Source organism: Ranitomeya imitator, chromosome 8 (genome assembly GCF_032444005.1).
Source record: "Ranitomeya imitator isolate aRanImi1 chromosome 8, aRanImi1.pri, whole genome shotgun sequence".
In the NCBI taxonomy this organism is placed as follows: Eukaryota; Metazoa; Chordata; class Amphibia; order Anura; family Dendrobatidae; genus Ranitomeya; species Ranitomeya imitator.
In genome coordinates, this window is record NC_091289.1 from 180,501,011 (window position 1) to 180,519,355 (window position 18,345).

Consider the following 18,345-nt stretch of genomic DNA (forward strand, 5'->3'; position numbering starts at 1 on the left):
TTCAATTATTAAAAAGAAAAGAAATAATGAAGAGATAGATCTAACAATCAACCTAAATTCATTTTGTTTCTGCCCCCCTCCAAATAAAAAATATATATATTTTTTAACTTTTATGGGGGAGGAAGGAAGTAAGTAAGATTTGAGTGATGGATATATATCCTTGTTATTATCAATAAAATGACTGAACAACGCTGGTCTTGATGAATCGGGACCAAAAGGTGAACCATGTTTTCACAAAGATTCAGGTGTCTGGACACAGAGCAATGATGAAGGAGATCGGCATTAACGGGTAATATTTTTTTTTTTTTTATTTAAATACCACATATAGTCAAATAATATCCAGACACAATAGCTGCACGCCACACAAGTTTATTGCTAAAATTAATGCTCTACTTCGCTGTATAATTTAATTTTAGTTTAAAAAGAAAGATAACTTTTTTTTGTGATTTTTTTTTTTGTCAACAGGGATCAATGCCGCAGAAGACAGCACAAGGCTAGCAAGCATTCTCAGTTATACACCAAGAAAGGGCCAAGAGTCCAGAGATTCCTTGTCACACACACCACATCTACTCCATGCTGGTGACTTCCAGACGTGCTCCCTCTTCTGTGCAAGATGGTAACGCTTGAGCTTATAAGTTTAACTTGCAAACTTCCTATACGGTCACTACAGGACTAGCCACTAAAAAAAGAAAATAAATGTCTGGCTACAGCTGAACTTCCAGGGGAACTAGGTAGCTATTCTTACAAAACATGTCTTTATAAATAAGCTTTTTTAAATTGGCGACCATGGAGTTGAAGTGTGTTGGAAGCAGTCACTCCCCCCTCATTGTGGTTACTGATATTTTAACATCAAACGCCGTAAATTTTTTTTAGATTTAAATACCATCAAAAAGCGTGAAATATCCCATGATGAGGATTATACCCAGAGATGAATTTCCAGATATATTCACATATGTAAAATAAAATGAAAGGGGGGCTGCATTAAAAAAAAAAAGAAAAAAGTAATATAGGCACTCGCTCTCTTGCACCAACCCTCAGGGTATGTACACACGTACTAGGGTCCACTGCGGATTTTGGGTATGTGCACACACGTTGGAGGATTCTTTGCGGATCCGCAGCGTTTGAGGTGCAGAAACGCTGCAGATCCGCAATTGATTTACAGTACAATGTAAATCAATGAGAAAAAAAAATGCTGTGCACACTTTGCGGAAAATCCGCTGCGGTTTAAAAGAAATAGCATGTCACTTCTTTTTTGTGAATCTGCAGCGTTTTTGTACCCATTCCATTATAGAAAACCGCAGGGGTAAAAAACGCAGCAAATCCGCAAGAAAACCGCAGCAAAAAACGCTGCGGAACCACACAAAAAAGCACAACAAATCCGCAGGTGCGTGCTCTGCCAGGAGAGGCAGAATCCACACCAGAAACTCCTAAGCCTAATCCGCAACGTGTGCACACAGCCTAAAACCGCTGCGGAATCCGCAGAAAGAAGTGACATGCTACGGAATGTAAACCGCTGCGTTTCTGCGCGGTTTTTTCGGCAGCATGTGCACAGCGGTTTTTGTTTCCCATAAGTTTACATTGTACTGTAAACTCATGGGAAACTGCTGCGGATCTGCAGCAAAATCCGCATCGTGTGCACATACCCTGAATTTTGAGAGAGATGATTACAGGTACAATCTCCACCTTTAGACTGGGTGAAAAATCTGGCGTGGCTGTAGGAGAGAGGGCAGGGGGGGGGGGGAGAAAGCTAAAGCCCCGACCTTTGGCGGGCAGGGAATTGCACTGGGATGTCTGTATGTACGAGATTCTGAAAATAAGATTCCTGCGTCTGCTTTCAGCACAGCGGCCGCACGTTCTCTACTGACAGCAACTCAGGTTTTGATCATTTCAGAACAGACATTTAGCTGCAAGATGAGAGGTAGACACTCAGCGGGTCAGAAAAGGCCATTTAACCCCTCCGTAATATTGTAACCGTTGCTCAAAATCCCCGTAGACGGCACAAGTTGCCTTCATCAGTGAAAACCTAGTTCTTTTCATGTAAAGACCAGTTCACAGTCTCGGGCTTTAAATATTAAAAAAAAAAAAAAGGCCAACTTCCTAATACAAAAATGTATCAAAACAAAAGGATGAATCAGGAAGGAGGGCATAAAGTGACAGCGGAGTCTCTGAAGGTCAGGCTTTTCATAGAAAGTCACTCGATTTGGGCTCCAGAAGGTAAAAAAAAAAAAAAAAAAAAAAAAGCGTCAGGGTTGTAGGGATGAAGAGGGGATTGTATCGCTATGAATAGAGACTTCTGATAACACTTTTCTGGGTGCACGTCCTGACAAGTCCCCCACAGGCTTCAGGAGACCTTGTAGATCCCAATGAAATGCAGGGTGCCAGGTAACCAGTTCATCCATTATGTTTTGCCAAGTTTCAATTCATAAACCATATTCCAAAGTGAAAAATATCACAGAACAGAAGACAAAGTCCAAAGTGAACGAGACAGTTGGCGGGGGTAGGGGGTGTTGATTTTGCACTGCCCTTTTATTCCAGTATGGTGGATTAAGGGGTAAAGGCAGCCTAGGCGAGAAGCCTCACTCCATGATGGATCCATACAGATCTGGTTCAATGTAGTCCTCCCGATACCTGGAGTTGATGACTCGCTGTCGTTTCACTTCTGGAGTCACATCCTTTTCTGCAAAGATTTCTGTAAAACGCATGTCGGACGCCACAGACTGCGGGGAAATGATAAAATATTGGATAGTAACACAGGTGATTCTTCTCTAAGCCTCTTAAGGAAAAAAAACTCTACCCACAACAAAGTCTTCACCAAGTAGCATCCGGCAGTGCAGACAACAACCAAACCGAGGTTGTCCTGCTGAAGCCTCACCTTTATACTAAAATTGTCAATGTGGTGGGAATATTATACAATCTGCCTTCTCTTAGGAACCTGGAATTACCATGGGGGCTTCCCGATTTATGGCACATAACTATTTGGCCAGAAAAAGTAAGAGTAGGGTGCATGTAGAGGGGGATTTTGTAAAAGACATGTACTGACCAGACGAGTCTTTACTTTCTTTGGTAACTCTTCGTCAAGTGTATACACATCATCTCTCTTTGCGGCAACATGAGAGCCGTCTTCAAATTCAATCTTCAAAGAAAAAAAAAAGTTAGAACTGTAAAAGTTGTTCATTTATTTACATAGATTTTCCTACAATGAATTCAGAAAAATCAAATCATAAAAAAAAAACAGCAAACAAACAAACAGCCAGCCGCAAGGAAATAGAATAAAGAATTTTTACTACCAGGCCCCTCTGCACTCACCTGATACATCTGAATGGTGTGCGATGCAACAAACTTGGCACCATAGACGAGTCCGTCTGTCCAGTGGACCTGCACGGTTTCCCCTGCGGGTGGTGGGCCCAGCTTAAGGCAGTCGCGGCTCTGTCGAAGATTAAGGAAAAAAAAAAAATTAAAATATATATATATATATATATATATATATATATATATATATATATATATATATATATATATATATATATATATATATATATATATATATATATATATATATTGGAGCTAAGGGGGTATGAGCGGCATGGAGACTGCATCAGCCATTATTACCAAACTGAAGGGTGGACAATTAAAAAAAAAAAAAAAAAAAAATTCTATGCAGTCACAAGATGGGGTCATGTTTAGATCACTGGATACAGCTAGACTGCATACATGTAATTTTTCAGTTTTATGAGAGATTTGTTATAGGTTTTGTGACCTGCTCTAAGCTCAGGAGAGGTCACACAATAGTCAATGCTGTGGGAGACTCAGATGATTTTGGATACAACTAGAATTGGCTCAGTGATTGCTTATACGTCATTACTGACATGTGCTATAATGTTCTGTATGTGATCACAGAAGAAAATGCTTAAAATACCATACACGTTATGTTATTTCAGCCCTTCGCAGGACAGCCACCTCCAACACTCACCACAATGTCCTCTGGATAAAGATTGTCACTGAAGGAGCCGTCGTCGAAATTGACCTCATAAAATGTCTCCTTCGTCAGCTTGATCACCTCACATTGATAGTAGCGGCCATTCTTGTGTTTGCCAATCACAAGTTGCCCTGCCACGATGTCCTGGTGAGAGTCTCTGCCCTGAAGTTAGATGAAGTACCAAGTCAGTTACACCGTAGACAATTTACGGAGATAATAAAAGCAAGAACCAAACATGACAGATAACACACCCATGTCCAGTCCCCAGTTATGGCAGAGTTCTCTGGGATCCCCTTATCCCAAGAACTGGGCATGAAGCATTGATCGATCATGCACAATGCTGCTCCATTCATTTTTATGGTAGTGCCGAGGACCAGCAGAGCACTGGGCACATTAATAACAAATGGAGCAACAACATGCATGATCAACCACAGAACCATTCATACAGGGCTCTTCAAGGCTCCGGTTCTTGGGACCAGTTAATAATTATACTCAAAAGGAAGAAAACTAAATAAACATGGCTTAAGAACCTCCTACTGCATTAGCTAGTGCCATGTATATGCACCTACATGAATATTTATGTGCAAAGCAGACTAGGGGGATACAATGTATGCCTTACCTCATTTTGGGACGGCTTGTGTCTGAAGCAAGTTATAAACACCACGAATGGCCAGTCATCAGGCTGCATCATCACTCCAGCAGCTTGGGCGCAGGTGGCATGGAATGAAGTGGGGCAGCGACCATGAGAGCACTGGACGCAGCAACCTGCCACCCTCTTTCTCCTCTTCTTGCAGAAAGCGCATTTCTAGAAAGACAATCAGATCACAAGAGATCAGAGCGTTGTTCTGGACCACGTACAAAAAAAAAAAAAAAAAAAAAAAAAAAAAAAAAGTTGTAAAGTGAACACAGCCTTCAATCAAAATGCGGTCCTAATGGAAACTTACCAGTCTGAACCTCATCAAGGGAATTTTGCTGATGTCTACCGGACGTCTCTCTGCAATATTCACGAATTTCGCTTCTGCCACAGCCACGGCACACATCACATGCACCCACCTAGTGTCAAAGCAAAAATAACCTAGTTAGTATTAAACGAGAGCAATGTACTAATACCATACAGATATCCATAACCCTGATAACGTGCCAGTGTGTATCCTACTGGTCACCCAAGACAGAAGCAAAAACCTGGGTGAATTGGTAAAAGAAGATGGGTACATACCGGTTATCATTGGCTTTCTGTAAGGCTCCTCCACGTAGAGAGCAGAGGCAGCAATCCTAAAAAAAAAAAAGACCAAACGTCATAACAATACACTAAGGAAAATCCCCAGCATTACAGATCCACCGCACAGGGCGCATCGCCTTACCTCGGACATGGCATTTTCTTCACATCTGGAACATACCCAGCCTTCTACCGCTTTATCTTTAGAGACTCCATAACAACCTAGTTAAATACAATAAGGGTTACAACTCGCAGACACAACAATATTATCCTGTGTCCCCCAATAAAGCGATAGAGAAATGACCAATTTCCAATAACGGAGTGAGATGTCCCAAACAATGAGCAGTCTGTAAAAAGCAGCAAAAATCCACAGGAGGCGATTACACGACTAACTAGGGTCTAATGAGCGAACCTGGTTCCCAAATGCAGACCCTTGCAATTACCCCATTTTGCCTTCAGCGGCAGTGGAATGGTAACATTAGAACATAACTGAACAGCATTATCAGTTTCAAGATTGTAGTTCATAAAAGTCCCTTTTCCTATAAACTGATCATCAACAGCAAGAGCCCCACTATTGAGACCATGTAATCGAGTGTCTGCCACTGTCCCAGTATTGCATTGATCTATGGATGTTACCATGATTGCAGTATTGGCCATAACAGACTGGTATCTGCATGATTTCAGGCGTCAGAGTGGCACTTACTGGCATGAACGCACACGTGGCAGTTTCTACAGGTTATGAGCAGACTGGTCCCATTATCCTCCAGGTGAGAAACAGTCAGGTTGAGATCAGAGTTGCTGCTGGTGGTGGTGAAGCACATCTCCGGGATAAGTGGCTTAGTCTTGAGGTGGAATCCTATGGGAGTGTCAGTCTTGTTCGGTTCTGGGCGCTCAGACTGGTGGATAAAAGAAAAAACACGTTAGAATTACGACGTTCAACATACTCTAATACTAAAACCAAAAGCCCCCCCATACTCAGACTAAGGTTTCCTGAAACCTTCAATATTGGGGAGGGGGGTTGGCAACAGTAATGTGTATGGGGACGTCGGCTAAGGGTACAGTCACACTGAAACGATGCTGCAGCGTCGCTGTTTGGTCGCTGGAGAGCTGTCACACAGACAGCTCTCCAGCGACCAACGATCCCGAAGTCCCCGGTAACCAGGGTAAACATCGGGTTACTAAGCGCAGGGCCGCGCTTAGTAACCCGATGTTTACCCTGGTTACCATCGTAAAAGTAAAAAAAACAAACACTACATACTTACCTACCGCTGTCTGTCCCCAGCGCTCTGCTTTCCTGCACTGACTGTGAGCACAGCGGCCGGAAAGCAGAGCGGTGACGTCACCGCTCTGCTTTCTGGCTGGCTGGCGCTGACACAGGATGCAGGAGGAGTGCAGAGAAGCAGAGTGCTGGGGACAGACAGCTGAAGGTAAGTATGTACTGTTTGTTTTTACGTTTACGCTGGTAACCAGGGTAAACATCGGGTTACTAAGCGCGGCCCTGTGCTTAGTAACCCGATGTTTACCCTGGTTACCAGTGAAGACATCGCTGAATCGGCGTCACACACGCCGATCCAGCGATGTCAGCGGGAGATCCAGCGACGAAAGACAGTTTCAAACGATCTGCTACGACGTACGATTCTCAGCGGGGTCCCTGATCGCAGGAGCGTGTCAGACACAGCGAGATCGTAAGGATATCGCTGGAACGTCACGAATCGTACCGTCGTAGCGATCAAAATGCCACTGTGTGACGGTACCCTTACTGATGGCTGGGGAAGATGTTGGTAGGGCATGTTTGATTATAGATCAGACTGCAGATCACATTGTTCTCACAGCAGACATGTCAGCTGGCGGTTTACTGGAAAAAAAAAACAAAACAAAAAACCACAGGTGCACTTGGCCAATCGAGCGCTCCTGTATGGGAGTCGGCTGAGATGGCCAAAGCATCCTTCAGCCATCGAATACGTATTGAGTAACCAAGTCAAAGGTCGGGCACCCCATAATAGGGGGCCGAGGAAGGAGCCATGCCGGGAGTCTCACAGGAGGCCCACTTTCCTTCATCTGTAATCCGTCGGGAAAAAAAAAAAAATATATATCTTAGGTGTGCCTCCTATGCGACACCAAGCAAAAACTGGAGAAGGCCGACGCCGTCCAGGGGTGTATACTGCAGAGGAGGTGTCACAGTTAATCTTTTTCAGATTATGCATAGTGTCGCCTCCTAGTGGACAGCAGCATAACACCCATGGTCCTGTGTCCCCCAATGAGGCGACTGAGTAAAAACAAAAAACAAACAAAAAAAAAAAACGATGGTCGCCTATATGCATTGAGCAATCCAATATAGATCACTCTTTGGTCTGCCTGTGTAACCAAGCAGTCAAGTGACCACCAATCTGTAAAAGTTTACCAAATTAGTGGTCGTATTGTGCCGCCAGTCGATCCATGTAAAACGGACCTTTAAAAAAAAACAAAAAAAAAAACAACCACTTGCAAAGCGTTACTTAAACTTATTCTGTAAAATAATTTCCAAAAGATAACATTTACTCATTACAGACAAGTCTGTGTCCTAACTTCTGGCATTTACCCACCCGGTAGTAAGTCTGGAAAAGCAAGCAGATGGAGCAGTGTGGAGACACCCGAGACATAGCCAGATTGTATTCTTGCTCCACCTGAAAATTTGTGGGTTTGTTCTTCCAGAGCTGAGCGAGGGGTTTTGCCCAAGCCTCAGTCTCCTCAAATTCTTCATCCATCATTTGCTCAGGCTGATCTACAGATTACAAAAAAAAAAAAAAAAAAAAAAAAAAAAAAAAAAAAGAGACAGGGAGTGAGGCAGTTGCAGCGTTAAAACGATGCTCATATTGGATGCGAAAGGACAAGTATTCGGACACATACCGTCTTCACTGCCACTATCCTTCATCACCAGAGGGTGGTAACGTGGAAGCTTGGAGAGAGGCTGTCGACGGCTTTTGGCATTGAAATTCTCCTGAAGGGCGTCCAGATGCTTCTCTGCCACCTGCACATTGAAAAAAACCATTTTACTTTGAGACAATGGCACCGCACACCGTGGCGAGGTGTCTGTACCCAGTACAAACCATCAAAACACAATCAAATCCTTCCACTTCCTACAGTTGGCTACGCTAGCCTTCTCATGCCACGTACCTCTTTCAGCGCCTGCTCTGTAAAGCTGCCCATAGCACTGGTTTTCTTCCACACGGCGGTTTTACTCTGCCCTTTGGCATAGATGTGCATGCTGCGAGACTTTTTAGGGCAAGATCCATGCGGAGCATCAGAGTCTGTATCTGATGAATCTGAGCCGTCTTGGGAGGATGAAAACAAAGAGGAGCTCTCTGCGCTGGTGGAAGGACTCCCAGGATTAGAGATGGGGGTGGTTGTTCCTGAGGTGGCATAACTTTCAACATTTTTTAATGTTTCAAACTGCTGTCCGGAAGACCCTAAAATCAGAAAGAAATCGGAATTCACAGTTTTGATTACCTTTATTCAACATTGACACTTGTATGAAAGAACTATTCTAGATAGACTCCCCACACCAGTAGGAATTTCCAGATTAATGAAAATAACCAATTGAAAAATTATATACTGCGTATAGACAGTATTATAAATGACAGAAGGTAATAGCTTAGCTCACTATTCGAGGGGAGCAAATTGATTTGCAGGACCCTGGTCCAAATCATTGCCATGGATGCTGAACGGAGCCTTGCGAACTGCTTCCTACCTGCTGGTATCTTTGGACAGGGGACCTGGAACGAGGGGCCTACAACGTGTCACAACAGGCCAAGTAATAAAAAGAGCAGGCGGGGATGCAGACAGGCATGAGGCGGTTCGCAGGGCTCCCGTCCAAAGGACATAGAATAGTGACCTGGCCATTAAACCACGATTCTATGCATTTGCTCATCTCTACCTGCTAGTTACCAACAATATAAGTACCACCTACACAAGACAGTACATAGTAGGAAACTAAACCAGCAAAAATGGTTTCTGATATATCGTCCTTCAACAATTCGCTGTATTTATTGCAAACTTTTTTCATTTTTTTTTCTGGTTTGTAAACTATCACTGGAGCAGATCTGCACAGGTTGTTACCTGCTTCAGTGTCATCTTCTGGACCATCTTCCACTTTCGGTTCTTCAGCAGAGGGAGCCTCTACATCACACTGGTCCGGACAGAGTTCATCCTTAAATTCTTTGCTTTGGCTCAGCTCTTTTGGAACCTCGAGACACACCCGGTGACGCTTAGTTCCAATGCGTTGTTTGGTCACGCTGGGGGGGAAAGGAAAAAAAAAAAGAAAAAGTCAAGTAAGTTTGGAAAGTCAACTATGGCGGACATCCATCTAATGCCAACTTGTCTTTACAGTACAGCGCAAGCACATTATTGAAATGAATTGAATAATAATTTTTTTTTGGGGGGGTCTATGGCAGATCTAAATATTCCAGCAGGCAGATAAAAGAGGGGTGCATTGTCCACTATTGCACAACCCAAGTTTAATAAATCGAAGCCTCAAATTAAAATAAAACCGTTTTTATTCACTACCAGCAGCAGCGCCATCCTAATGATGTTATCGTCACTTTTCCTGGCGGTGCCATGATATTGTTGTGTCACATCACCACCGGGAACAATGCTGCTGCAGGAGGAGAGTGCACATAATATTTATTTTAAATTTGAGCCCTAAACTGATTTTTCAATTCTTGAAGGCTTCCATAGAACGAGCAAAAGGATTAAGTTTTTGGTACAAAGGTGAAAGGTAAAATGCTTGATTGCTTTATTAAAATTTTTTTGCTGGTGTTCAATCTTGTAATTTCAGTGGAGAAAATTATACTATCCTTTAGGAAGGAGTCTCATTACGGAGATGCCCACTGACCCTGAGAAGAAAGACCCTGTGTGTATTTGCAGATAGTAGGCTAATAATCCATAGGGATTCTCAATGAGAGATAGACATTAAAGACCTTTGGGGACTCTTAATATCACAAATATGTATTTTTCTTTGTTTAAAGAAATCCTTAGTATGTAAAGGGCTGGTCTTGCCAGATCACCAAAAGACAGCCATGTTAATTTCAGATCAATACCTGTACATGAGCTTATTAACAGACCTTTTCTTTTGATCTGTGTCAGATTGTTGATCATCAACAAATTCGGCCGCTTCTGGGGTGGGCAGTGAGTGGTCGATTGCATTGAAGTCCTTTCCAGCCTTCCAGAGTTTATATCTCTCAGGTTGGAACTTGTGCACAAAGACGTCCATGGAGATCTTCACCATGTCCTTCCTGCAGGAACACTGCAAGAAAAATGTCGATAATGAGCTTCCTTAGAACGGGTTACAAGAAGAGCAGTGCTGTGATGTTGTGGCCACATTATACAACATGCGCTCGTGGCATGAATCAATACGTGGCGACATTTCAATCTACAGTATAAACATCACTTATTTTGCATACGCACCAGAACTGCCTGCTTTCCATACTCAATCCATCTTAAAGTTGCAAAATTGGTTGATTCTGCACAGTTGAATCCATGGTTGAACCCAGCATGGTAAGCATAAGGGAAAGTGATCATGAACTCTCCGGCTTCCTGTGTGATCTGAAGGAAAAACAGGGAAATGATGAGAAAAGACGAGAAATAAAAAGCAGACGCTGGACGAGTCTCCTCGCCGATACCTAGCACACAGATTAATTAGGTAATCCTCCCACCTTATCGAAGGGGATGCCATACTTCTTGAGGATAAATGGAGAGATGACAGTCATCTTGTGGCGGAGGAAGGCTTCACAGTTCTGAGCGCTTCCGGGGAAGAATCCTGCATCACAAAAACACAGGGAGATCAATGAACTAAGCAGCGCGTGCAGACATATGGCCCCCCAATGACAGAAATACCCACTAGGTCTCCTCAAACACGTGTGCCAGTGTTAGCATTTAAGCCTCTGGAAAATAAAAGGATCCCCTCTGATAAAACACATGGTCCCCCAAGACCTGAGTTGCTGAATTATTCAGCATTGCGCTCTAGTCTCATCATAGACTAGCAGATTTTTCCTGTACTCACCTTTGGCCAGCCGCTCCAGCCGTTTGCCATGTTCTGGCGGAATTGTGTACCTGGGAAGAGAGAATGGGTAAAGTATATATACACAGGTACCAGACACTTATTAATCGGGCCGGGTTAGCAGTGGTCAAGATACGCACCATGACTTTGGCTCCCCGAAGTGCAGGTAATTGATGCTGTAAAGGTCCATGTCCTCTGTATGCCATGCAAATGAGGTTTTCCACATGCCAAAATACAGATATGGAGTGTTGACGCCTTCGATGGTGATGCCGCTCTCCCTCTCCACCACGTCCAAGATGGTGTTCAGGTGGCCTATATTCCACTCAGTCACATGCTGGGTGCACAAAACCAATATTAATGGAGATGTTTAAAATGCTATTCTGCCCCCCCCCCCCCCCCTAGATTTAACAATACTGCCCCTCAGTGTCTCTCCCATCAGCTATGGATTCAGTCAATACCTTGTCATACAGGGATCCATTCACATCTGCTCCATAAATTGGAGCATTGAAGGTCAAGTTCTTCCAATATTTGCGCTCCAGATCTTCAAAATCAGCATAACGAGGAGTACAATATCTGCAGAAACAAGCAAGAATATAAGTATCCAGACCCTCAGAGCTAAAGAAACTTATCAGGATGACTAGAGGCAAATGTTTAGAGAGTCAAGAATACCACCCCATGCTAGCAGATAAACAATATACAGTATATACAACTGTACTAAGCAGAATAGAGCATGCAGCTCTGGAGAATACTACAGGAGGTAACTCCGGAACAGTATAGCATAATTAATGTAATATACGTACAGTGACTCCACCAGCAGAATAGCGAGTGCAGCTCTGGAGAATAATATACTGTTCCTGAGTTACAGGCTATGGGTGCACAGCAACTTATACAGGCCACTCAATGCAACTCGGAAATATATTACATGTTGTAACTCAGGTTCAGATATTTATGTGGATAGTGATATATGCAATCTCTGCTGGCTACTTACTTGTCGCTGTTTGCAATCCTCCTGAAATCTTTGACAGTCATCGGTTTCTTCTGTATGTTGTATTGTGTGAAAAGTCCTGACTGCCCAGTGACCACTTGCTGAATGGGTGCTGGGATCACCAGGTCATCAAGGTCATCGTAACAAACTCGAGGCTTCCATTCCTTCGGAGGAACCACCTAAAATAGAAATTACAAGTGACTGCAGCTGTCACAATACTCCTGGTCTACCTCAAAGCAGACACCCGGTAAATAGAATTCACCACTGCAGGGTAATGTTTACCTTCTAGGCGTTGAGTCTTCATTATTTTTTTTTTTTTTTTAAAGCAGCGCTATAGTACACAACATACGCAGCAGTGGGAATGACACCCACCTTCTGATGAAACAGGTGGTGGGTGTTATGAAAGGCTTAGGGCTCATACTCACTTGTGTAAAATACGGCCGAGTCTCGCAGGTTAAAACCCGCCGGCACTTGGGAGAGGAGGGTGGTGCAGCTCCATGTATTGCTGTGCGGCCACACGCTCCGCTCTGGAGTGCCGGTGGCAGAGCCGGGTTTTAACCTGCGAGACTCGGCCGTATTTCACGCAAGTGAGAAGGAGCCCTTAGGTTGTTAATCTGTTCCCTATGCTCTACACTGCAGCTCATCTATATTAAGACAGTTCCGAACAGTGACTGCAATTTAGCCACAATGTCAACTATTTGTTACATAGATTTCAGACCATCATTTGTAGAATCTGAAAATCAGGGTACGGCGCTATCTCTCCCAAGGCTTTGCACTGCAGTACACTTCAAATATGCTGCAGTGACTAGGCACAAGCTCAAAGTCAGGGATGAACTGCAACACTGCTCCAGCACGCTTACCTTGGCCAAGCCTGCGCGGTGGGCTCCTTGGGATTCAATATACGCTATGTACCGTCTAAAGTCACGGAATTCCTCCATCGTTGGGTAGAAGGTCATGATTCTAGAGCTGGGGTTCGGGCTGTCGTATTCTCCCGCCATCTTGTTCGCGAATTATGCCCAGTAGCTTTTGCAGCGTCTTAAAGCTGAGGAGCAAATAAAAATATTAGTAGAAGACACAGAAACAAAGAAAACAGCCCACTGAAATTAGGAAGTTTTAGAACTCAGACTATAGCCTATATCATTGCTGTGACAATGCCACACATTAGCTGCAATATTTTACTGTATATACAATAGCTTCTGTCTGAGCCTGCAACATACAGCATGGGTGCCAGCTGCATCGTATAGCCTGCAGATACTGCTGCAATTGTAAGAGTAAATTACCTAGATGCCACTATCAATAAACACGGCAATTTTTTTTTTAAGCCCCTGAAGGGGATATATATATATATATATATATATATATATATATATATATATATATATATATATATATATATATATATATATATATATATATATATATATATATATATACACCGTATATACTCGAGTATAAGCCGACCCGAGTATAAGCCGACCCCCCTAATTTTGCCACAAAAAACTGGGAAAACTTATTGACTCGAGTATAAGCCTAGGGTAGAAAATGCAGCAGCTACCGGTGAATTTCAAAAATAAAAATAGATGCTCCATACCGTTCATTATTGCCCCATAGATGCTCCATATACAACTGTGCTATATAGAATGCTCTGCACCTTTGATTATGGCCCCATAAATGCTCCTTATAATGTTGTGCCATATATGCTCTGCACCTTTGATTATGGCCCCATAGATGCTCCTTATAATGTTGTGCCATATATGCTCTGCACCTTTGATTATGGCCCCATAAATGCTCCTTAGAATGCTGTGCCCCATATATGCTCTGCACCTTTATGGCCCCATAGGTGCTCCTTATAATGCTGTGCCCCATATATGCTCTGCACCTTTATAGCCCCATAGATGCTCCTTATAATGCTGTGCCCCATATATGCTCTGCACCTTTATGGCCCCATAGGTGCTTCTTATAATGCTATGCCCCATATATGCTCTGCACCTTTATGGCCCCATAGGTGCTCCTTAGAATGCTGTGCCCCATATATGCTCTGCACCTTTATGGCCCCATAGGTGCTCCTTAGAATGCTGTGCCCCATATATGCTCTGCACCTTTATGGCCCCATAGGTGCTCCTTAGAATGCTGCTGGTGCTGCCATAAAAAAAAAAATAAAATCACATACTCACCTCTCTTCTCAGGACGCCGGCGCTTTCAATAATTACCTGCTCCTCTGCGGCTCCGTCTCCAGCACTGACGCTCAGCAGAGGGCGCGCACTGACTACGTCACAGCGCCCTCTAACCTGAGCGTCATTGCTAGAGGACGCTGCAGACGGAGCCGGAGCGAGGAGCAGGTAATTATAGCGCTGCGCTCCCCTTACCTGCTGCGGCGCGGTCCCTGCAGTCCCTGGCTTCTCCGCCGCTGCAGCTTCTTCCTGTAATTGAGCGGTCACATGGCACCGATCATTACAGAAATGAATATGCGGCTCCTCCCCTATGGGGGTGGAGCTGCCTATTCCTTTCTGTAATGAGCGGTGCCATGTGACCGCTCAGTACAGGAAGAATCTGCAGCGCCGGAGAAGCCAGGGACTGCGCTGGGAGCAGGTAAGTATGATTACACAGCCCCCGCTCTCCCTCCCCTGCTGACACCCGGGTATATGACTCGAGTATAAGCCGAGAGGGGGACTTTCAGCCCAAAAAAATGGGCTGAAAATCTCGGCTTATACTCGAGTATATACGGTATATATATATATATATATATATATATACACACACACATAATTGTCTAAGGGTCACTTCCATCCGTTTGTCTGTCCTTCTGTCACGGTTATTCGTTCGCTGAATGGTCTCGGCAGCTGCCTGTCATGGCTGCCGCGACCAATCAGCGACTGCCCGGTGCCCGCTCCATAATCCCCTCCACTAACCGCTCACACAGGGTTAATGGCAGCGGTAACAGCCCGCGGTGTAACGCCCTCCGTTACCGCTGCTATTAACCCTGTGTGTCCCCAACTATTTACTATTGATGCTGCCTGTGCGGCATCAATAGCAAAAATAGGTCATGTTAAAAATAATAATAAAAAGGAAACAAAACCTGCTATACTCACCCTCCGCCGCCTTTCTCGCTCCTCTCCACGCTCCCGGGACCGCTCCATTGCAAGCGCCAGCTTCCGCTCCCGTCCCAGGGCTGGTGTGCGACAAGGAACTGCAGTGACGTCACGGTCATGTGACCGCGAGGTCATCATAGGTCCTGCTCACACCAGCCCTGGGACGGGACCGCAAGCTGCCGCTTGCAATGGAGCGGTCCCGGGAGCGTGGAGAGGAGCGAGAAAGGCGGCGGATGGTGAGTATAGCAGGACTTCAACGGGCTATAGGTGAGTATATGTTTTTTTTTTTAAGTCTCTGTACTACGTGGCTCTGTGCTGGCCAATATACTACGTGGCTCTGCTATATACTACGTGGGCTGTGCAATATACTATGTGGCTGGGCAATATACTACGTGGACATGCATATTCTAGAATACCTGATGTGTTAGAATCGGGCCACCATCTATTGTGTGATAGATAGATAATAGATAGATACATACACACAATACAAGTTTCAAACTCTCGGAATGAAAAAAAAAGAAAATTTACAGATGTTGTGAATTGTCCAAACTAATAAAATAATAATAATAATAATAATATTCAACTCATACGGTGAATACAGAATTGGGGGGGGGGGGGAAAGGAGGGGGAGGAGTATATTAAGACAATGTATATAGAAACAAACAAAAAAACAAAGAGAATCACAGTTTTATGGTAATGTCACCATCCCTCAAAAAAAGTAAGAAAAATATCAGAGAGTCAGATATCCCATCACTATTTATCATGCTTTGCTTACACAGCACTTTACAGACATCATCACTGTCCCCATTGGGGCTCAATCTACATTCCCTACGTCTTCGCACTAATATTTATATACAAGTATTCATAAAATGCTACTGACTAAGAGGAAACATGTATACGGGATGTGAATGAATCCCCCCATACCGCGCCCCTCGCTTACAGCTCTGGCAACAGAAAAACTGCAGCAAAGTTCTGTCTCTATGACGACGAGGGGATTATTAACGGCCGATATGAGTCCAGTCCTGGGCGGCCCGGGCCTCTGCTCCTGAGCCCCCACGGACGGCGCACTGACAGGAGGAGCACGTATGACACAAGTCTGCTCCGGGGACTACATTACCCAGCATGCCGCTCCTCCGGGATTGGCTGAGGAATTCTTAGCTCCAGCCACTCCCGAGAAGACAAAAACCAGGATTGATACTCGCTTCCGGAAATGACGTCAGAAGGAGGCGGGCTATCAACATTTTCCTAGAATGTGATTGGCTAATGAGCTGTGGAACCGGAAACCAAGAACAGGGAAACGTGCGCAGCTCTCCTATTGGCCCAGACCGGGATCAATCTCTCGGGCTTTCACGGAGCTCTCGCCCTGTGATGTGCGGTAACAACGACAGAGGGGAGCGCGGTAGAAGCGCTGGTACTGACCTGTGGGGGGCGCGTCGCCTGACGATGCAGATCCAGACTTGATCTTTTTTTTATCCCCTCTAAGCTCCTAACAGCGCAAGCGAGTGAGCAAAGGAGGCCCCGATGTGACCCCCGGGGCTGATCCCGGCCAGTTTCTCGGTGTTCCTCACAGATAACAGCAGAATCACCCGGAGCTGCTTCCTCCGTCGTCTTTCGTTTTCTCCGTACTGCGGCTGCGCACTGCTCTCAAAGCTAGCCGAAAGCAGTCGGCCAATAAGGCAAGCAAAGAAGTCCTCTTCTGAGGTGAGGGGGCTGCTGATAGGCTGTGACGCACAAACAGCGAGAAGCTATCGTCCAATCACAGGAGGACTGAGTGGTCCAGCGGTCCAATCAGATACAAGAGGGGTGTGGTCAAGGCTGGCTGAGTGGCTGTGGCGAGCGGTCTGCGGCTGTTAGTGTGTCTGCGCTCGGATGTGTCACAATGGAGACGACGCAAGTACGAAGTGTGAGGAAAACCCGTGTGCGGGGCGGGGTGGGACACGTCTATGTGCGCGGGTTCCCCACAGGACACTCCTGCCGTGATTCCGCCTGCGTTATTATCCTGTCACGAGCGCAGGACGTTTTTGCGCGGTTTTCTATGGCACTTAACAGTTTAGAAATTTTCTGAGGTAAAGTGGGCGTGGTCAGTGTTCTCTAATGAAGTCGTGTACTATATGGTGGGATATCCGCGTAATACGGACCTCACTGACCCTCCACAAACGTCCCTGCGTAACTTGTTCTAAAACTATATGGTGGGATATCCGCGTAATACGGACCTCACTGACCCTCCACAAACGTCCCTGCGTAACTTGTTCTAAAACTATATGGTGGGATATCCGCGTAATACGGACCTCACTGACCCTCCACAAACGTCCCTGCGTAACTTGTTCTAAAACTATATGGTGGGATATCCGCGTAATACGGACCTCACTGACCCTCCACAAACGTCCCTGCGTAACTTGTTCTAAAACTATATGGTGGGATATCCGCGTAATACGGACCTCACTGACCCTCCACAAACGTCCCTGCGTAACTTGTTCTAAAACTATATGGTGGGATATCCGCGTAATACGGACCTCACTGACCCTCCACAAACGTCCCTGCGTAACTTGTTCTAAAACTATATGGTGGGATATCCGCGTAATACGGACCTCACTGACCCTCCACAAACGTCCCTGCGTAACTTGTTTTAAAACTATATGGTGGGATATCCGCGTAGGACGGACCCTCGACAAGCGCCCCAGCGTAACTTGTTCTAAAACAAAAAGTAACCACACATTACCTGCCCTCGCCAAGTCATGTCAACGGCGCTGCAGCCAATCACTGAGCTCTATGGAAGGCTGAGCTCGTTGATTGACTGCAGTGCTGTTGACGTGACGTCGGCTCTTCAGATGATAACTCATCGGGAGCAGTGGTGGAGACTCAGCGATGGACCTGGGGAGGGTGAGCGAAAGGTCGCTCCATGCATCCTCACCCGCTGATATGAGGGCATAGATGCCTGCAGTGTAAGCATGGGGGAGAATCACTGTAGATGAGACCCTTTTTTTCCCCGGCCTACGGACTGTTGAACTGTCGCTCTTCTGCCGTATTTTGAGCTATAATGTAACT

The 18,345-nt window shown here is 45.0% G+C and overlaps 1 protein-coding gene across 2 annotated transcripts; it reads right to left on the bottom strand.

Moving 5' to 3' along the window:
- Positions 1–282: 282 nt before the first annotated feature.
- KDM4A (lysine demethylase 4A) lies at positions 283–16,927 on the bottom strand. Of its 2 annotated transcripts, none has more exons than XM_069738050.1 (22): positions 16,720–16,927; positions 13,072–13,253; positions 12,215–12,390; positions 11,685–11,799; positions 11,367–11,560; positions 11,230–11,279; positions 10,883–10,986; positions 10,635–10,772; positions 10,292–10,473; positions 9,288–9,463; positions 8,346–8,638; positions 8,079–8,199; positions 7,775–7,953; positions 5,896–6,088; positions 5,338–5,414; positions 5,193–5,248; positions 4,921–5,029; positions 4,596–4,781; positions 3,971–4,138; positions 3,307–3,426; positions 3,041–3,133; positions 283–2,717 (listed from the first exon to the last, which is right to left on the bottom strand). In XM_069738050.1, exons 2-22 carry the CDS (start codon positions 13,207–13,209, stop codon positions 2,577–2,579), a joined length of 3,009 nt encoding a protein of 1,002 aa, XP_069594151.1. In that variant the 5' UTR covers positions 13,210–13,253; positions 16,720–16,927; the 3' UTR covers positions 283–2,576. The 2 variants fall into 2 exon arrangements, with proteins under 2 accessions (XP_069594151.1, XP_069594153.1); XM_069738052.1 differs by lacking the exon at positions 16,720–16,927 and adding an exon at positions 16,241–16,536.
- Between the last annotated feature and the right edge of the window lie 1,418 nt (positions 16,928–18,345).

What these genes read in the sequence shown, in the direction of transcription:
- KDM4A (XM_069738050.1), bottom strand. Translation starts at nt 13,209, where the DNA reads ATGGCGGGAGAATACGACAGCCCGAACCCCAGCTCTAGAATCATGACC. An exon ending in ACCGCGCAGGCTTGGCCAAG is followed by an intron (nt 12,391 to 13,071) that starts GTAAGCGTGCTG and finishes TTTCTATTTTAG; the next exon opens with GTGGTTCCTCCGAAGGAATG. An exon ending in ACAAGCCGTCCCAAAATGAG is followed by an intron (nt 4,139 to 4,595) that starts GTAAGGCATACA and finishes ATCTAACTTCAG; the next exon opens with GGCAGAGACTCTCACCAGGA.